This window comes from Poecile atricapillus, chromosome 3 (genome assembly GCF_030490865.1).
Source record: "Poecile atricapillus isolate bPoeAtr1 chromosome 3, bPoeAtr1.hap1, whole genome shotgun sequence".
Taxonomy (NCBI): domain Eukaryota; kingdom Metazoa; phylum Chordata; class Aves; order Passeriformes; family Paridae; genus Poecile; species Poecile atricapillus.
The window spans coordinates 36,043,609-36,059,686 of record NC_081251.1 but is presented as its reverse complement, the minus strand read 5'-3'; the positions used below and the strand labels follow the sequence as shown (position 1 = coordinate 36,059,686).

At 42.2% G+C, this 16,078-nt stretch overlaps 1 protein-coding gene across 3 annotated transcripts; it reads right to left on the bottom strand.

Moving 5' to 3' along the window:
* Positions 1 to 429: 429 nt before the first annotated feature.
* SMIM8 (small integral membrane protein 8) lies at positions 430 to 5,647 on the bottom strand. 3 transcript variants are annotated; one of them, XM_058836671.1, is made up of 4 exons: positions 5,607 to 5,634; positions 4,880 to 4,915; positions 4,425 to 4,566; positions 430 to 3,473 (listed from the first exon to the last, which is right to left on the bottom strand). In XM_058836671.1, the coding sequence occupies exons 3-4, from the start codon at positions 4,542 to 4,544 to the stop codon at positions 3,315 to 3,317; spliced, it is 279 nt and encodes a 92-aa protein (XP_058692654.1). In that variant the 5' UTR covers positions 4,545 to 4,566; positions 4,880 to 4,915; positions 5,607 to 5,634; the 3' UTR covers positions 430 to 3,314. The 3 variants fall into 3 exon arrangements, with proteins under 3 accessions (XP_058692654.1, XP_058692655.1, XP_058692653.1); XM_058836672.1 differs by lacking the exon at positions 4,880 to 4,915 and having other exon boundaries at positions 5,607 to 5,647; XM_058836670.1 differs by lacking the exon at positions 5,607 to 5,634 and having other exon boundaries at positions 4,858 to 4,915.
* Positions 5,648 to 16,078: the final 10,431 nt, after the last annotated feature.

Genomic DNA, 16,078 nt, shown 5'->3' with positions numbered 1-16,078 from the left:
TTGAACACATAGTACAACAAAGGAATCCGGATCAGCACTTCTAATCATTGTGGTGTTCCAGTGTCATTCTGTAATAGTTGCTAGTGTCAGAACTCTATTCCTGACAGATCTTACAGGCAAAACAAAAAAAAAACTCTTACTGTTTCTACAGAAAATACTCAAGCTGGTGAAAGGAGAAAAATCATTGGCAATTACTTTTTACCAAGTTAGCCGAAACATATTCTTTCCAATTAGGATTCAAACACGTTGATAATTCGGTAACATCCAGGAGACAGATGATAAGGGAGGGTTTCATGAAGTGACCCTTTCCAGCCTGAATGCAGCTTCCAGTGTAGCAGCTGTTACTGGGGAAGGGCTGGTTTCACCCACAAAGAACTAGCTTTCCCTGGTAATAGTTAAGCAGCATCACAGTAGGCTTTGGCCTTTTAATAGTTTAATTGCTTTTTCTTGTTGAATGCCAGCAACTCCCATTCACACCACGTAGTCTAAGGAGATCTTAGGAACAGTACAAAAGCTACAGTTTTGGATATTTTAATCACAGCATTTTGTTGCTGTTCTTGGTAAAAGATGTGAAAGTCAGCACAGACAGTAAGGAACTGGCAAAAATCTCAAAGAGCCTCTGCCCAGGAAATAATTTTGACTCACAGTTTTTGTCAAGCCAGTTATCATCCATTATAGATAATTATCACAATACTGAAGACTGAAATTGAGAAACATGGAACAAAAAAAACTATACTGGTGCTATGTGTTTGTCCTCCAAGACATATAAGGGGTGTCATGCTTTCAGAGCTGAGCAAACAAATTTTGGTATCAAAGCAGTTTTGCTTGGGTGGGTTTTTTTCCTCCCCTTTAATCCCTATACACACATTGTTCTTATGATAAAAATCAGGTACTTAAAGCAGCAAATGCCTGTGTTGATACTGTAACATTCATTAACCTACCACATACCTCTCTGTATTTGCACTGCTTTATCTCTTTTTTCTATATAAATTGTGTATCATTAAGTTATCTGTACAGCAGCTGCCAGAGAAATAATAGGACAAATTTAAATACCCATTCTTTCTTCATCCTCCAAGTTCCAAAGTAACTTGTTAACAGGACTTGAGTCCAGCCAGCATTCAAGGGGCCCCATCTCAGACAGCTTTTGTAAGAAGTGTCTCTGGCATGCACATGCCTACACCCTGTCCAGGTCAGTCTACTATTATCTTTTATGCCTCCCACATTTTTTTTTCCTCAGTAACTGCCAGATCCATATACACTTCACAAAACATAACTGAAAATCTTGAGAATACAAATCCCGCATTATTCCCAAACATGTGAGAATAAGAGAGTGGGCTTTCAATTAATCTGCAGACATCTGCAGAGGATCAAAGCATGTATTCTAAAAACCTGCAGAAAAACAGGTAAAATACTTACTCGTAGCTCTGATTTGGGCATAATTTAGTTAAATTCATGCAAATGTATGAGACCTGAGCATTTTAATGAACTGAAAAGAGCTAAAATCCTGTGTGACTATTTTTAAAAGAACAGATTTATTCTAAAGATCCTTCACAAAGACCAAACCAACTATATTCTGCAGGATATGCACAGCATGTGAGAGTTCTGAATATTTGATAATTTCACCCAGAAATTCCTTCACCAATCAAAAGGCAAGTGGTTTCCTCACCTCACCTTACATTTGCTCAGGAACCTTGCTGTTGTAGGGCAGCAGGATCACAGAGGGGAATCTGCTTTTAAAAGTTGCAAAAATGCCCCCTTTTTTAGAAAAAGGCTTTTTTATAGGTAGAGCTCACTTTCTTTCTCAGAAAGGAGGCAGCTTAATCAAAGCCCTGCTGAATTTAAGATAGTTAACTATAAAACAAGAACAGGAGTAAACTCACAGATTCAAAATTAAGGGATTTAGAGGGAGATACAGAGAAATCCCACAGTGCAACTGCTGTCTCTCAAGTCAGTCAGTCACCTTTTTTATCTTCAGTACCTAAATCTTCTGATAAAACCCAAAGCAACTCCCAGAGAGGCAAAGCAGGAGTTCCTGCATGTTCCTTCTCTGGCCTGACACAAGCCACCTTGGTCAGAAGAGGGTTGACAAAGAAGCCTCTCAGCTTCCTGAGTGCCCTTGTTGGGTCTGTAAATACAAGAAACTGAACAGAAAACTGCAACCTAACAACAATAAGGCTATATGGTAGAAACAGATCACAGCCTGATATGTGCCCTCCCACCACATGTTCTGGAGCATGGTTAATGGGACACCGTCTAGGATGTCAGGCACCCAGAAACAGCTGGCAAGCTCCTGAGAGAAGGACTCAGTGCTGGAACAGGAAGACACCTGCCTGTACAGTTTGCTCAAAGGCTCACAAGGGACCACCACATCTGCTAGGGAAATGCCACAATGCCTGCCCACCCTCCAGCCACACTCACAGCAGTACCTGGGGATTTTAGACTTCCCATTCCTTATCTGGAGTTCAGTAACCTGCAATAAATTAATGTCATGTAATGCAACGTACTTTGCAATATAGAGAAGTTTAATTTTTGAATGCAGTTGAAATAAAACTAGTCCTGCTGATTAGTCAAGAATATTACAAAAACTCCAGCCAACCTGGAGCTAAAGCTATCAACTGGAAGGCCGATGACAGCACACTTACTGACCTGTTATATGATGCCAAACAAGAAATATAATGGCTGAATTCTTCCTACCTTTCTCTTAACAGACGCACTTGTTTCACTTTTTCTCCTCTATTTGGCTACTGATTTACCTTTTATTTGTAAGGAAGAGTATATTAAGCATCCAAGGATTATTTTGGCTAGTATTTTACAGTTTCCTTTATGAAATAAAACCCTTCACCAATTGCTTTATGAGATCTTCCTTGCCTTAAAATTAGTTTACTTGCACCACTGTTATCCACAGATCAAGATATCTACTTTTCTTTTCACAGACAACACATTATTCATTCTGTTTAAAAAAAAAAAAAAAGGATAAACCTCTGTCTTCATTTAATCAGAGCAAAGAGAAAGCTGAACTATCATGTCAGTTTCTAAGGCATTTACCAGTACTGACTGCAGGTCTGAAGTGACTTCATATCTTCCAACAGTGATCTCTCTGGAGATCACAAAGAACAATTCTTTTATTTTTATTTTATTTTCACATGTATCTTTACTGAAGTTTATTTGTACAGGCAGAGCATTTTATAAAGGAACCTGAATTGGATTAAAATGCAGGAGAGACATTTGTCCATTAGTTCAAGGGAAAGGGAAAAAAAACAGTAGTTGCCTTGAAAAATTCTGTGAGTGATTTACTCATTTTCTTTCTTACATTCTCAGTCCCACTTGGAAGTTTTCCTCCTCATATATCTGGACCCCTCACTGTCGACTGCTTCGTAGAGGTCCTTTTTATTCTCTGCAGTTGCATGCAAATAACCAAGATAGGCCACACAGAGGCTAATTGCTATCAGTCCAAATGCCATCACAGGTTTGTTCTGACAAAAAAAAAAAAATACGGTAAATGTTTTTAGTCAAAACATTTTTCATTAAATTCAAACATTGCATTCTTCTATCTCAGCTTAGAAACTGAACAGCAAACTATTGTGACATTGCAAAAAAATCATCACTGCCTTCTTGTAGACTGAATTTTCTGACAGCAAAAGGACTTCCTTTTGAAAAAGAAGATTCTTTCTAGAGACAGCACAGCACATTGCCCAGTACTCTGTATTTTGTCTGGAAATGCTGATTGAGCATGAACAAACCAGACAAAACCAATTACTGAAGATCTCTACTACAAATTTTTAACAGAATTCAACTGGATATACTACTGGGACAATGCACTCTGGTCCTGCTTGATTACAATCCTCTAAACCACATTTTGTATTCTTATCACAAAATCTATTTTTATTGTACTAAATCTATACTTATTATATGCACAACATTTCACTCATTGCTGGGTTCTGCAAATGCAAATATAACCCGAGTATCATCAATTTAATTATAAAAGAAAAAGGAAAATCCAAAATACTGAGAAGCTACCAAAAATCACCTCATTTCATACCAAGAAAGTTTGCATTGTATGATTTGTTCCCTTTTAAATATTAAAAACCACCCCTGTTGTTTTGATTACTTAATAATAAATAATAGTATTACTTAACCTGTCAAATTACATGGGTAATATACGTTTACAAAGTCTTTCTGAAAGCAGCTTGCCCAGGTACAAAAGAATCAGACAATATAAAAGCAAAAACAAAAGCTGCAATAAACAATGTAACATTTTGTGCTCTCAACAATCAAGAGTGGAAAAAAGTAAAAATCTTTTTAGTTACATTTCTGAGTGGTTTGCATAACAAAAGATGTTTACATAATGCACAGAGAATTGTAACAATTACTTTAAAGCAACTGTATCTCCTCAAGCAGATTTAGTTTCAGAACGACTGTCTTACAGGTTTAATGAAAAGCTCGGGGTTCACAGCCCTGAAAAGCATAGTTGTCTGAACACTCCTCAGTCCTGGTTTTCTCTCTTTGAGTGTTTCATTTTCATTTGAAGGTTTGGTGGAAGACATTTTATTTAATGTTGAATAGTTCCTAGAAGTAGAATGAAAAACAGGTGTAATATCTGTAAAAACACTGGAAGATTTTTTTCACTGAATTTTTCACACTCACTGAATGCAAATTCACACTCAGTTTGTCTTCTAACAGCATGAATTCTAGCTAGTGTAAATATTACTGATCACCTCCAGTGTGACCTGGAGGTAGCTTAAGCACACCAATTTTCAATCCTGGTAATTTTGTGCATCCTAAAATCAACTTTTGGAAGTTCATTTTCATATAGCAATTCTGAATCTCTTGATAATGGGCTTGGGGTTTTTCACTTGCCTTTGGCCAATGCTTTAGCTACCTGTGGACCAAGTAGGATCAGTCTCCAGATCACCGGCTAAAAAGACAACACCAGGAAAAATTTTATTTTTTAAAAACTATTCTACATGGCAGGACAGCCCAAGCACTACTGTAGTGCAGCCACTTTAGCCACCCACCCCAGCATTCAGGACTCAATTTTGCACACAGTGGGCACATCACAAATGTCTTGGGTTCAAACTGAAAAAGGGGAAAATTAAGCTCCTTAAGATATGCAAGAAATTCCTTATTCTGGGGGTGATGAGGCACTGGAACAGGTTGCCCAGAAAACCTGGGGATGCCCCATCACTGGAAGTGTTCAAGGCCAGGCTGGATGGGGCCCTGAGCAACCCGATCTTGTGGAAGGTGTCCCTGCCCCTGGCAGGGGCGTTGGAACATGATTTCTAAGGTCCTTTCCAACCCAAACCATTCTATGACCACCTGAGCAAAGGTGGAAAAACACGCCCTAGGCAGATTACTGAGGGGCAGAGGAGACAACGGTGCCGGGGATCCCCTGGGAAGGACAGCGCAAGGGCAGTCACACAATCCCATCCCAAGCGGCGAGGAGCTCCTGAGGCCGCCACCGGGACGAAAGGGACAGTTTGACCCTAATTTGGAAAAGCCCAGCTGGAACTCCCGGCACCCGCGGGATCACCGCCTCACGGAACGGGGCGGCGGGCGGGGGGGGGCACTAACGCCGCGCGCGCCTCCCCTCCCCCCTCGCTACTCACCGCTCGCGGCCAGCGGCACCTCCCTGCGGGGCGGGGCTGCGCCTGCGCGCTGGCGCCCCCTCCCGGGCGGAGGCCGGCGGGGCGAGAGGGTCCCGCCTTTCCCCTTCCCCTTCCCCCATTCGTGTGGTGGCGGTCGGAGCGCGTTCTCCTCGCGTGGGGCTGTGGAGCTGCCTGCCCACGATGTCCCAAGATGTCATAGAGCCATCAAGGCTGGAAGAGACTTTTAAGGTCATTCACCCGACACTACTACTGTAACCCATCGCCACTAAATCACCCAGCGCTAGATCCAGACGCCTCTTGAATACCTGCAGAGATGGTGACTCCACCACTTCCCTGGGAAATATTTCAACGCCTGATCACCCTAACAGTGAAAAAATATTTTTCTAATGTCTAACCTAAACGTCCCCTCTTTCAGTTCAAGGCCATTCCCTGTAGTCCAGTCACCACAGGCATGGCAGAAGAGACCAGCCCCAAAAAACTTCTTTCAGGGAGTTGTGGAGAGGGATAAAGGCCCCCTCAGCCTCTTCTTCTTTAGAATAAACAACCCCAGGTCCCTCAGCTGCTCCTCATAAGACATGTTTTCTAGACCTTTCAAGAGCCTTCTTGCCGTTTGCTGGCCACACTCCAGCACTTCAATGTGCTTTTTAAAGTGAAGGGCACAGAAGAGAATGCAGCATTCAAAAACAGTAAGTGGGAGATGGGGAGAAGAGCTGGCTTGATCAGATGAGCCCTTCACTGCTGAGCCCGCTCCTAACACCTGAGCATGGTCACAGCCAGTCCTGGCTTCATCCTCTCAGCAGCCTCCCTTCACATACCGACAGACACTGTTGAGACCCCCTTTTAGCTGTCTCATCTCGAGGCCGAACAGGCCCTGCTCCCTCAGCCTTTCCTTGTAAGAGAGATGCAGAAGTCCCTTGATCATCTTTGTTTCCTTTCGCTGGTCCCACTCCAGGAGCTCCACGTCTCTGTTGTACTGAGGAGAACAGAACTGTCTGTTGATCCCAAGTGTGGGAATGAGGAAGGGGTGATTCATGTGGGGACAATCTGTGGGAGTACAGCTGGCTGAACAGAAAAATATGCTACAATTTAAATGTCCGACTTCTGTTGTGTAGATCCAAACCCAGGACTTTGGGCAGCTGGAAACTCCTGGTTACATAAGTGCTGCTGTGTGGTGGCGTTTTGTTTCCTTTTATTTGTAAACAGTAAAATTAATAAAATTACTTGAAGTCCAGAGGAATCAAAGCCCATGTGGTTGCCTCTGACTGCTTGTGCATCCCTTTCTACCTTCACTGGCTTCAGTGCCACCAGGCAGTTTCAGCCACATTATAAAGTAGGGGAGAAATTTGGAATTTTGGAAAAAACAGTACCTGGAGGGTAGAGCAGGACACAGATCAGTGCTCCCTTAGACAAACTGGCAGGCAGAACTGAGATGTGATGGATAGTATTACAGTTTTAGTAGCAGCGAGCTTCTGGATTAGCACATGTAGCTCTGGATTCACCAGCCCTGGCTCACACTTTTCTGTACCTGGAAGGTGAGAGAGAGGACTTTGGTGGAGTGTCTGGTTATTGAAGCATGGGAGGCAGAAGGGAACAAACATAAGTTTTGGCCAACAGTGGCTGAACACAAGCTGGCAGTGTGCCCAAGTGGTCAAGAAAGCCAGTGGCATCCTGGCCTAGATCAGCAATAGCGTGGCCAGCAGGACCAGGGTTTGTTCCCCTGTGCATGGCGCTGGAAAGGCCACACTTCGAGTGCTGTGTCCAGTTCTGGGTCCCCTGACTACAAGAAAGACACTAAGGTGCTGGAATGTGTCCAGAGAAGGACAAGAAAGCTGCTGAAGGGTCTGGAGCACAAGTACCATGAGGAGACACTGAGGGAGCTGGAGTTTTTCAGCCTGGAGAAGAGGTGACTCGGGGGGAACTTTATCATCCTGTACAACTACCTGAAAGGAGGTTGCAGTGAGGTGAGAGCTGATCTCTTCTCCTAAGTAACAGCTGACAAGACAAGAGGAAATGGTCTTACATTGCACCAGGGAGCTTTAGATTGGACATTGGCAAAAATTTCTTCACTGAAAAGGTGAAGGGAGTCTGGCATTGTAACAAGCTGTCCAGGAATGGCTCAAAAGACACATGGATGTGGCAGTTGTGGATATGGTTTAGTGGTGAAAACAGTGACTCTAGGTGTACAGTTGGACTTGATAAACTTAGAAGTAATTTCCAACTTTAATGAATCTATGATTCTATGAAATGCAGAGGTATCCAGGCTCACAGAGATTCCTGTTCCATGTTTTTCTTCTGCAGTAATCAAACTGCCTTTTTTTCTTTTTTTTTTTAAAGATGGCCAAGTAATAATAAATTGCAGGTTAACTTTTCATGTCTAAATCCAGATGGACTATCTAAATTTTTTTTTCTTGTTGTGAGCAAATATAATGAGGTGAGAAAAATAATAGGGAAATAAGTTTAGGTGTCAGGAGAGGATTGAGTGGTATGTCTGGGGTTTGTGTCAACAATTAATTCACAACATACCATCTGCTAATCTGGTAGCTATTGTTTTGGTGGCATATGCCATGCAGCTGATTTTGTTTGGAAACTATTGAGTAGAAAATCTGAGTGAAGCTGCTTTTGTTTGTTTTCATGTTTGTCTAATTGAAAGAAGACAATGTGAGGCTTTTGCAAGAGCTTGGTTTTTGGGAAGGTAGCTTGGTTTTCTTGAGGGGAAGGGGGATTTTTTTACTGTCATATAGGAGATGTTCCACATACAGGTCCCAAAATTTTTCCCCCACAAATTTTTTCCCCCATATTTTGGAAGCCAAAAGAATTACATCAACAGAGGGATGGTGCACTCACTTACTGGCCCATGCACCCCTTCCCAGCAGTTACACTGCCCATGCAGGTAAAACTTCTGATCCAAAGTCAGACAGGGTCATGATTGTTTTTTCCAGATTGTGGTAGGATGGGTTTATGCGAGAACACATTTGCAATATATTGGTGTAAAATATTGTTAGGTTGCTGCTAGTTCTGTAGCACTTCCCTTCTTTCTTATTAAGGGCAGGTAAGTCCCAGATATCATTGACAGGGGAAAATCCTACACAAAGAACACCACTATCTGAAGAGAAAATTTTCTTCATATGAAGAGCTTCAGGATAAGGCTTTGTGTGTAAAAAGAGAAGCAGAGAGGGATGTAGAAACAGGCTTAGGCTTTGATGTGAATGTTGGTACTTGGCATGTGTTAAGCATGTGCCAACTAACCAGATTAACTGTGCAGTGATGAAAAGCTTGGACTGCTTACTGTTTCTCGTTTTGCTTTATGACAGTGGGAAAATGTTTTATCTTTAATGTGAGTATTATGTTGCTATCATCTCAACAGGATGTTGAAACATTTAATCCATTAAGGCTTATGAAGTTGTTTGGCATATTATCTAGGTGAGACTCTATAAAGTGTAGAATAGTAAACATCTGTGGTATTTCTGTGTCACCCTCTTAATATCTGAGTATCTCTCCTGAAAAGAAATCACACAAAAACCTCTTCCTTTTCTAAACCTGAGGCTGTTACTGAGATTTATTTTCCTTTCAACTAAATTCCTTTGGGATTCTGCATTCAGTATTGTGCTTTGTGCCATAGCCATTCACAACCTAATAGCAATTTCTGCTTTTCTTGAGACTCACATGCCCTTATCATTTGAGCTGCAGAAGATCCTCTGTAGAGAAGAGAGCAAAGACAGTGCTGTGCCCTGCAGACATGGTTAGAATGCAAGAGCCAGCCTGGTGCGGTCTGGGGAGCAGCACCGTGCCTCCTGCTTTTGCTGACTGACCTCACAGCTCCTGCTTATTTCAAGTATTGCACAAGAACAGAACTTTGCATTGTCTTCAGAATAAAGATAATATGCTTCAAGCTACTGACAAGCTTATCCTTGCTTTAGAGACACAGTTACAGAAACAGTTACAGTTCTGTGGTCAGAAAAAAATCCTTTGTGCATCGACACTGGGATTTCAGCACTGGTATGACTTGTAGTGAGAGGGGCAACTACCACCACACGTTTGTCAGAGTTTTGATATGTGAATGTGAAATTCACATTTTAAAATTATTTTTTAAATGTTTTAGACACCATGAGTTTCACAATGTTTTAATTAGAGTAGACAACTGGGACTTTTTTTTGTTTTGTTTTGTGCTGAACAAATCCAGGGGAGAAGGGGAAGTAAAAATTAGTACCTTTTCCTACTTGCTCAAAGCTAATGATAAGAGTAACCATTGTTTCACTGAGGCATGTGAAACACTATGGCCATACCGAAGACATAAATGCATAAGAAACAAACCAGTTAGACAGGGGTGGCACTGAGGGTATTGAGGGTTTTCCGTGAAGTTGTTGCTCTGCTCATGTCAGTCTCAAGAGTCCTTATGCTGATTTTCAGCAGCTTTTGCTCCTTTGTGTTGTTCCCATTGAAATGCTGTTTTCAGACAGCAGCATGCACTGTTTGGGACCCTACCATTGACAATACAAAATAGTTTTAAGGCAATATGCATTTTAAAACCAAAAATCTCTTAGTGTCTTAGTGACTCTTCTGCATTTCCTAGCATTATGTGTATGTCTTCTATAATACTTGTTAGCCAGCAGTGTCTCTGTGAGACAAAACAAATCACCCAGCCGTGCTTTCCAACAAAGATTAAAGCAATTGTTATTCTTCAAACACTGATCAAGCTTATAAAGCTTTTTCAACTGAATTCAGTATGGAAAGAAAAAGGCGCATTGTTTGAGTGGGTAAATTGGTTCTGACTGGGAACAGAATATCAAAACTCAAAGCATCCGCTCTAGAAAGAAAAAGGTGGCTTCTACTACAAAGAAAGAGCAGAGAAACATGTGCAGCCCTGAATTTTCTAGCTACAACAATATACAGCCAGGTACCTTACAGTGAGGTTTAAAGACAAATTTGAGCTAAGACTACATCTCCAAAAAGGAAGGGCAATGGGGGACCTCTTTTCATTTGTAATTGTTCTGGATTTCTTTGCATGCAATGTTATAATTGCTCAGCCTTGGAGTATGCCAATTTTGTTCCCTGGTCCATGGCCAGAAAAGAAAAAAGAATAAAATTTATTTTTCAGTTGGATGGGCAAGACCGTCTAATGTAAACAGGGCAATGCAGTCGGGAAGGCAGCTGGAACTGGAGGCACAGACCAGGACTAACCTCTGCCTCTGACACCAGGACTCCAAATCAGTTTAAGGTGTGAGAACTTAAAATCCTTTCTCATGTAGGCACTCTTTCTAATCTCAGGCAGGGAACACAGCACCTACGAAGACTACAGAGGGTAGAAATTTCGCAGTTTCAACAGAACAAACTCTGTTGTAAGGGACTCTGATATACAGTGTTCTGGAACTCTTCAGATTTTCTGCACCTTACAGTTGTCTTTTAATATATAAACACCACCACATAGAATAATAGAATCATTAAGGTTAGAAAAGACCTCCAGATCGCTGACCCTGAGATGAGCTCAGCTGGTTAGAGCATGTTGCTGATAACACTTGTGTTGTGGCTTCAATTCCTGTATGGGCCATTCACTTTAAGAGTTGACTTGATGACTCTTGTGGTCCCTTCTGGTTTCTGTGATCTGTGAATCTGTGAATGTTTGACAGAGCACTGCCATACCAATTAAACCATACCACTAAGTGCCATATCCAGTCATTTTTTTAACACTTCCAGGGATGGAAGTGTTGACTGGTGAACCGTATAAAATTGGCCTCGGCGCATTGATCCAGCTTGTCCAGATCCCTCTGCAGATCCTTCCTGCCCTCAAGTAGAGGGTCTCAACACTCCCATTCTACTTAGTGTCATCTGCAACCTTACTGAGGGTGCATTCTATCCCCTTGTTCAAGTTCAAGTTCATTAGTGAAGATGTTAAACAGGGCTGGCCCCAGTACTGATCCCTGTGGGACACCATTAGTGACTGGATGCCAAATGGATGCTGCACCATCCACCACCAGTCTCTGGGCATGGCGACTCAGCCAGTTTTAAACCTGGAGAGGAGTGTGCCTGTCCAAGCCGTGAGCTGACAGCTTTTCCAGAAGAATGCCCTGGGAAACAGTGTAGAAAGGCTTTGCTGAAGGTGAGGTAGACAACATCCACAGCCTTTCCTTCATCCACTGGTGGATCACCTGGTCATAAAAGGAGATGAGGCTGGTCAGGTAGGACATGTCTTCCCTACCCCAGGCTGGCTGGGTTGGACCCCCTGGTTGTTCTGTACATGCTGCATGATGGCACTCAAGATGTTCTGTTCCATGACCTTCTTCAGCACTGAGATCAAGCTGACTGGCCTGTAGTGTCCTGGATCCCCCTTCAAACCCTTCTTGTAGATGAGTGTCACATTGGCCAACCTCTATCCCACTGGGACCTCCCTAGTTAGCCAGGGCTCATGATAATGATAGAGAGGAGTTTGGCAACCTCTTCAGCTCCCTTGCTACCCTTGGATGAATTCCATCCAGTCCCACAGACTTGTGAGGGTCCAAATGGCTCAGCAGTGTACCAACTACTTCCTCTTGGAGTGTAGGGGGTCTACTCTGCTCCCTGTCCTTGACTAATAGCTCAGGGGGGCCATTGCCCTGAGGATCACTGGTCTTTCTGTTGAAGACTGAAGCAAAGAGGGCATCAAGTACTACAGCTGTCTCCTCATCTTTGGTTACAATGTTCCCCTCCACAACCAATAAGAGGTGGATATTTTCCTTGGCCTTTTTTATGTTGTTAATATATTTATAAAGCCACTTCTTATCTTTCACAGCAGTGGCCAGATCAAGTTCTAGCTGAGCTTTTGCCTTTCTTATTTTCTGTCATCATGACCTAATGACTTGTGCACTTCCTGAGTTGCCTGCACCATCTCCCAAAGGTCATGAATACTTTTTTTTCCCTGAGTTTTAGTAAAAGCTCGCTATTCAGGCTGATTTTCTTTCATACCAGCTCATCTTCCAGCACATGCCAATGGCCTGCTCCTGTACCTTTAAGATTTCCTTTCTAAAGTATGTCCAGCCTTCATGGATCCCTTTAATGGCTGTTTCCCAAGGGACTCTGTGAACCAGTATCCTGAACAGACCAAAGTCCATGCTCTGGAAGTCCAAGGCAGAGGCTCTGCTGATCCCCCTTTCTTACTTCACCAAGGATCAGAAATTATTATTTTGTGGTTGCTATGCCCAAGATGGCCACTGACCACCACGCCTCCCACCAGCCCTTCTCTGTCTGCAAACAGCTGGTCAAGCAGAGCACTGCCCCTGGCAGGCCCCCCTACAAGTTGTGTTAGGGAGTTACCTTCCACACACTCCAGAAACTGCCTGGACTGCCTGCTCTCCACCGTGATGAGCTGCCAGCAGGTATTTGGGAAGCTTTGCATTACCTGCAGTCCAGCTCCAAGCTCTGGCACCTTTAGTCACCCTCTGAAGGCATCACCTTCTCTGGGGACAGTACCAAGGTGCAGATTCGGACACATGTGTAAGGCTATGTGATAATTTCCTCTCTGTAAAACTACCAAACATCCACATGTAATTCCCAGATAAAAGCCACAGTAAAGTTCAGCTAATTAAATTATACTATGAATAAATTATAGTGTGAAGAATTAATTTAAGAGGCAAGGAGTTCAGTCTTTCTGCTTATTTTGTAATGTTATCCAGCAGAATGGCCACATCCCAGGTAAAAATGGCCACCAAAGCCCTGATAGGAGCTGCATAAGGCAGGGCATAAACATTCCATTGCTTAGTTATTGAAAGTAAAGTTATAGGCTTCCTGGTGGGGAGTGGTTCAGCTGCCTAGGCCAATGTGGAAACTGATTAGCACATACAGTAAACAAAATACATTTCAATAACAGAACCCAGGCTTCACTTGCTTGGGAAAACCACTGTATTTTAAAATTCTAAGAGAAAAGTTTTTCTGAACATTTGTGTAATGTATTATTAGGAGTCCTGTGTGCCTAAAAGAATATGTGTGTTTTGTGGACAGCTGACTTTCCCAGGAGAACATAAAATGCAAATCTGATGTAAAATGTCAAAGAGCAAACAGGGTGTGAGTTAAAGCTCACAGCATGTGTCTTCAGGCTGTGCTGCTGTGCTACTGTGAAAACACAGAATGCAGCATCTGAGCCTGATGCCAATGAGTGCTCAAAAAATGCAGATAAATCCTGCAACTTCAAATAAATGCCAGTTTCCTCATATCTTTCTGATGATACAAGATGCTTTATGGCTCTGGTTTGAACTGTGTGCCAGCAGAGATGATCAGGTTGCACTCATTTAGTTTGCATTACCTAGGAGATAAGTAGTTCCATTTTCCAGGCATAAGGCAGTAACTCCCTGTCTCAGAAATGAGCTGTTGATTGTTAATGCCACTAGAGAGCTAGGATCCAGCTGTAGTCATTCACTGAGACACAGGTAAGTTAGATTTTCTTGTTATAAAATACAGTTTCACTGAATGAGAAGTTGATTTTCTAATTAAATAGGCTTGATAGTAGTCTCATACAAGTGTCCCATCAGCCAACATAAACCATGGACATAATCCTCTTTTTGTTGCACTATTGCAGTACTTCATAATATTACAGACTTAAAATCTCTGTGATGTGACCAGTGGCAATTTCTTGTCCAAGTGGAAATCTTTTGACTTCGTCAATTTTTTTTTTTATTTTACAAGTTGACTAAAGTGTGACAATAGTAACAGTAGCCTGAATGGAGCAATAATATTTATTAATGTTGAAGATCACTTGCTGCATAGGGAGATTTTTGTTTACATCAGGACAGCATGGTAGAGATGGGTTATCTGTTTGGCACAAAGGTGATAAGAAATGCAGTTGTAGTCATGTAGATGAGATATGGATATCATGACTTTAAAAGAATTAAGTAATTTTGACTACTGAGCTTAATTATTAAAAAATACATCATTTACCAAGTAACAAAGAAAACAGTGAACTGCTTCTGCCCTCTCAAAACCCATTCATCGCTGCAGAGAAGAGACCACAGCAATTAGCAGCTGGCAAAGCATCACACTCAGCAGCTGCTGGCTTTTTAAGTGGTGTTTGTGGTTTCCCTAAATACAAAATAAGATGTGATTTTGCCATAGTTTAGAAGTTGTATTTTCAGGAAAGTGAATGTTTGGCAACTAAGATCCTGAAGCACAGAAAGAAAGGAGATTTGTCCCATGCCACTGCAGAAACCCATGTGAAGGCCAGATGTAAAAGCCAAATCAACCAGCTCCAGTATTGTGCTAAATGACCAGCTGAGCCCTCTTCCATCTAGTGTTTCCTTTTCCTTCCTGTAGCTGGTTGACAAATAAGTATCTGGGCTAATGTCTTTATATACCACATGTCTATTTTAAGCCCCACTTATTTCTGTTTTTAATATCACAGTAGTTAGAGGTTTATCTCCCAATGGACCAAAGGGCTTATTTCTTACTCCAAGGAGTAAAAAGTTAATAATAGGCATATAAGAGTGAGAGGTTAGATCCAGCAAGCCAAGGCACGTGAAAGCAAGGACTGGGCTATGAGGGACTGTGGTTCTTTTCTTAGCTTTCCCTCTGATGTGCTGAGTGATGCTGGATAAACCATATCTGTCCCTTGGCAGCACATGTTTTTTCTGTCTAGATTGACAATGTTTGTAGGAGAGGATGCCCTTTTCCATAACATGTTAATGAAGGGTTCATATCAATGAATTTCATTCTAAAGCGTCTACAGTGTCTAATTGTTGTCTGTGCATGAGAGAAGAGCAAGCTATTACCAGTATGTTTACTTCCGCCATTTGGGGGCCTCTTCTTCCCCTGGAAGAAGGATGAAATAGGAGGGAAAATTTTGGCTCACATCAGCCTTAGAACCATGGACTTCGCTGCACTACCAACGACTAACAGTGATCCTGGTAGAAGTGAACAACTTGGCCAGGACTCAGACCCAGGAGGGCTATGTTTGCTCATGGGTTCTCAGGCTCTACCTGGCTTGTTTTTTGAAGAGCCTTAAAAAGTGAGTGTCACTGCTACATTAATGCTATAGCTTTACTTATTTTATAAAAAGGGGTGAGTTGTCTGAAGAAGGCAAAGTTAATTTTTATGTCCTCTGTTTTCTGTTGCTGACTCTCTCATAAGGACCTGGAGATCACTGTGGCACTCTTACCACTGAACAAGAAGCAAAGTCATTGCAAGGTTAGTGACTTGGAGCAAAAATTTTTCAGCTCCTACTGAAGATGTGCAGCAGTTGGTGCATGTGCAGCTTGATAATGTGACTTTGAATCAAGTGATACTGTTCCTTGGTGCTCCCAGGAGGTTTCCTGATCCCTCCTCTTCTCTAGCAGAGCACTGGAATAGATGCAGCATGCTGAGGGGACAACTGGAGCTTCCATCAACTTAAGAATAGTCTGAACTCCCAGGAACAGTTTCTGCACAACTAAGCCTTTTCAGGGCTAGAGAACAAAGCAAATTAGTGTTTCTCAGCCTGTGGACCTCACACCTCTGGTAGTCAGTAAGGAAGCACT